The 4,159-nt window shown below is 63.0% G+C and overlaps 1 protein-coding gene across 4 annotated transcripts in view; it reads left to right on the top strand.

Moving 5' to 3' along the window:
- PCBP2 (poly(rC) binding protein 2) overlaps positions 1–4,159 on the top strand; it is a 10,387-nt gene that overhangs the window by 450 nt on the left and 5,778 nt on the right. For all 4 annotated transcript variants that reach the window (XM_027910652.1, XM_027910653.1, XM_027910654.1 and 1 more), the window contains exons 2-7: positions 278–301; positions 417–449; positions 774–890; positions 2,218–2,349; positions 2,920–3,048; positions 3,465–3,539. In XM_027910652.1, coding sequence (XP_027766453.1) covers positions 278–301; positions 417–449; positions 774–890; positions 2,218–2,349; positions 2,920–3,048; positions 3,465–3,539 — 510 coding nt within the window. The remainder of the gene's footprint in view (positions 1–277; positions 302–416; positions 450–773; positions 891–2,217; positions 2,350–2,919; positions 3,049–3,464; positions 3,540–4,159) is intronic.

Here is a 4,159-nt window from a genome sequence, read left to right on the forward strand (position 1 = left end):
TGGCGCCCGGCCGGCACAACCAGGGATGAAAATAAGAATTGAGGGTGGGGGGAACGACCTGGAGGGAGCTCAGGTGGGAGCAGAGTGTCAGTGCACATCCCCGGGTGTCTGGAAGGGACAGATCCCAAGTGCTCAGGAACTTGTTTAGGCTGTGAAAGGGGCCGAGTTTAGGCTGTGAAAGGGGCTGAGTTTAGGCTGCAAAAAGGGGTGACTTTAGGCTCTGGGACTCCTGGAGTTTTTAAAACGCTGACTAATGGTGCTTTTGTTTCCATCCCAGGAGGTGGGAAGCATCATTGGGAAGGTAAGCAAGGAAACCAACGCTCTCATCCCGCCTTCCCCTTCTCTCCCCGTCCCCTCCCCTCCCCCACAGCCACGCTAACGCCTTCTTCCTTTTTCCTTTCTCTCCTTCCTGGCAGAAAGGGGAGTCCGTGAAGAAGATGCGTGAGGAGGTGAGTCCCGGGGCGGGGAGGGCGCTGCGGGGGGTGCCGGGGGCCGGCGCGGGGCCTTGCGAGGGCTCCGCAGGCAGCGCGGAGGCCGCGGCCGGAGCGGTGGCGCGGGGAATGCCGGGAGGTGTGGGCAGGCGCGGCAGGAAGCCGAGGAGGAGAAGATGGCTGCCCGAGCCGAGGGAGGAGGGAGGGAGGGAGGGAGGGAGGCGGGGAGGAGGGCTCGTGCCCCAGTGGGGGATCCTAGGGAACTCCGACCACCCCGCGGTCGCCCCGGGGGGGTCGAGGGGGGGCCCCCGGAGCGCTGAGGTGGCGTTTGCCTCCCCGCAGAGCGGAGCTCGCATCAACATCTCGGAAGGGAACTGCCCCGAGCGGATCATCACCCTCGCGGGACCCACCAACGCCATCTTCAAAGCTTTTGCGATGATCATTGACAAACTGGAAGAGGTGTGTCTGCGGCACAACTCCCCCCCCCCCTCACCGCAGTTGCTGCCCCCGTTTGCCCCTCTCCCTGGATAAATTGACCCCTGTGTGCTGGGGGGGTCTGCACTTGGGAGGGGTTTGTCCCTGCTGGGGCTGAGCAGCAGGATGGGCCATTTCTGCACGGATGGTCGGTGTTTCCCTGTGGGGCCCCCGATCTTTGCCCGTCTGGGACCTGGGTCAAGGTCCAGGCAGTGCCGGAGCCAGAGCCCCACAGAGACTTCCCTGGGCACTGGTTAAACAGCTTTTGGGCAGAGCTGGGCTGGGAATCCCCCTGCCTCTGCTTGTCCTGGTGCCACTTCTTCTCTTACATGCCCCAGTGGGGACCAAAGCTCGTCTCCATCCCCGACCCCACCGAGGAGGGGGCTGGGGTGTGTAACTGTGCAGCACTGGAGGAGGAGCTGCACCGTGCCCCTGGTCCTATTAAATCTGTGACTTCCAGGGGGGATTTTGATCCTGGATGACCTGGATCCTGTCTGTGGGCATTAGAGCCTGCTCAGGGCTCTGATGTCGAGGAGATTTCCATCCTGCTCTGCATTGGAGGCAGTGGGAGGTGGGAGTGCTCCTTGCCTGCTATGGAGCAGAGCTCTGTGACCGTCATCTCGCCCATGGGGGTACAAATCCTGTTGCCCTTTGGATTTGGGACACTTTCCTGGGAGGAGCAGCTCTGTCCCCAAACCCCCCCTGCTCTCGCCTAAAAGGCTGCAGAGCCCAGAGCTGTTTGTGACGCACGCCGAGAGCCGGAGTCCTCCGAGGGCTCCATGGCCGAGTGTGGCCCTGGGCTCCGGCCTTGGAGCTGAAGCTTTGCTTTTAGTAGGTCAGTTGAGCCCTGGCCTTGTGCCTCCCCTCCCCCTGCCAGCACATGACCGCTGTAATCGGCGCCGGGATTGTTTTCCCGGAGCTCCTGCCTTGATCCCTGGTGCAGCGGGAGGCTCCGTGCTGACCCCGGGAGCTGTGGAGTCTGAGCCCCCAACCCTTTTTTGTCTGTCCCCTCCTCCCCCAGCAGTGACGCAGCCGGTTCCCATTCGGCTGAGGTGTGACCCAGCCAGGCGTGGTTAAACCCACTGAGACAACAGAGTGCGGCTGCTGCTTCCCCAAAATGCGGCCGTTAAGGAATCCCTGGGAAACAGGACTGGGAGAGCCCCGAGGTCACCTTGGCCAGGGCTCCCGGTGCCAGCGTCATCTCCCTGTCCCTGTGCTGGGCACGGCCCCGCCGCGTGCCGGTGCCGTTCCGGCGGGGACGCCGTGCCAGGCCTCGCCAACAAGCCCTCTGAGCCCCTCCTCTTCCTCACAGGACATCAGCAGCTCCATGACCAACAGCACAGCTGCCAGCCGGCCCCCGGTCACCCTCCGACTCGTGGTCCCTGCCAGCCAGTGCGGGTCCCTCATTGGGAAAGGAGGCTGCAAGATCAAGGAGATCCGAGAGGTGCGTGGTGGCCACCCCGGGGGGAGGAGGCCCGTGGGGCTCTGCGTGCCCCCACATGGTACCACGTGGCAGGGATGTGGCATCGCTGGGATGTTTTGGAGCTCCCTGTATATTTAGTGTTCGGGGAAACTGAGACTGGGGGCAAACTCTTCCCTGCCCAGTGCTGTCATCCACAACTGGACGCCTGGGTTCTTGTTCTCCCCACTTCCCATGGTCCTGACTGCCCCCTCCCCAGCCTTCTCCCATTTTTGGAGGGGGAGACGTGCTGCCTGCCCTCGGTCATGCTATTTAGCACTGGGTGCTGCTGGATTAACTCTGCCCAGCTCTGCTGGCAGAGAGATGGGCTTGGCTTGGGTTACAGGGACAGGCTGAGCCCAGGTCCCCCCTCTGCTGCCTTAGGCTCCCAGTGCCTGACTTGTATCCAGCTGGGATTAAAGGACTTTATTTTGGTGGGGAAAAGGAGGAGGGGGGGAGCAGTTTTGCCTATGTATAACCATCCACAGGGTTCATTGCTGAGGTCACAGCCCTCTCCGGGGTCTGACCGGTTATTTTTAACCCTCAACTTGGCAGAGCACGGGGGCACAGGTCCAGGTGGCAGGGGACATGCTGCCCAACTCGACTGAGCGAGCCATCACCATTGCTGGGATCCCACAGTCCATCATCGAGTGCGTCAAACAGATCTGCGTCGTCATGCTTGAGGTAGGGCCCCTCCTCGGGCCTGCGCGGGGGATCCCGCTGCCCTTGGCAGCCATGTCTCCTGCCGGGGTGGAAACGCTGAGGGTGGAGAAAATGACTGCTGGGGGGATAAAGGGATAGCTGGGGATTACAGCCTCATCCAGGTGAGGCTTGGAGCCGCTTAAAACCGGGGTCGAGCGGGGCCTCCAGAGCTTCTCACGGTGACCGATCGTGCTGCCCGGCACGGTGACACTGAGCTGTCCCACTGCTCTGCTCCCGGGCCCTGTGCCGGGGATGGGGAAGAAATATCATTGCTGTGGGTCCCCCCGAGGGCCAACTGTAAAGCTGAAGCAGAGCCCTGGGGTGCGGGGTTAGGATTAGGGGGCTGTTGGTGCCAGCGGCGCTCGGTGTCTGACCTGCCCTCTCTGCCTGTCACCCAGTCTCCCCCGAAGGGTGTCACCATCCCGTACCGACCCAAGCCATCCAGCTCTCCCGTCATCTTTGCAGGCGGCCAGGTAAGGCCTCTCCTCTGCTCCTGGGGTGCGGGGTGGGGAGGGGGGCGGGGGGTGTCCGTACCGAGCTGCCAGCGCGCCCCGGCCGCTCCGCGTGCCCGTCACCCACGCCGTGTCTCCGGCCCAGAGCGGCTCTACTGGGCCTCAGCCTCCCAGAGCCAACTCCAGCCGTCCCTGCCGAGGGATGAGAGCGGGGAAAAGGGACGATTCGGGAGGAGGGGATGCTGGAAAACACTCCTGGAGTTAACCAGCCAAAAAAAAACCATTGCCAGTGTGGCGGCAGCAGTGGGGATTTGAATGGGGCCGAGGCTCAAGCTGCCAAACCCGGGCTCTTCGCCTCTGCCTCGGGCTGGCTCCAGAGACCATTGATGTGACCTGCTGTGGGTGACCGGCCCGGAGGCTGGGGCTTCTCTGCTCTCCGTGACTGGCTCTTGGGGTGCAATGGCGTGGGTAGGGTTGGGGTGTGCAAAGGCTTCGTCTCGCACGAGGGGAGGGTGTGTCAGATAGGAGTAGTGTCAGGTGACTGGGGTTTAGTCCCTCCTGCGCTGAGCTGAGCTGAGCTGGGGAGTCGCTCCCTGCCGTGAGCCAGGTTACAGGGGACAGGGCTCCCTTGGGATCCTGTC

Source organism: Empidonax traillii, unplaced genomic scaffold (genome assembly GCF_003031625.1).
Source record: "Empidonax traillii isolate 1590-97213 ecotype Southwest subspecies unplaced genomic scaffold, ASM303162v1 scaffold4048:size20255, whole genome shotgun sequence".
Lineage (NCBI taxonomy): Eukaryota > Metazoa > Chordata > Aves > Passeriformes > Tyrannidae > Empidonax > Empidonax traillii.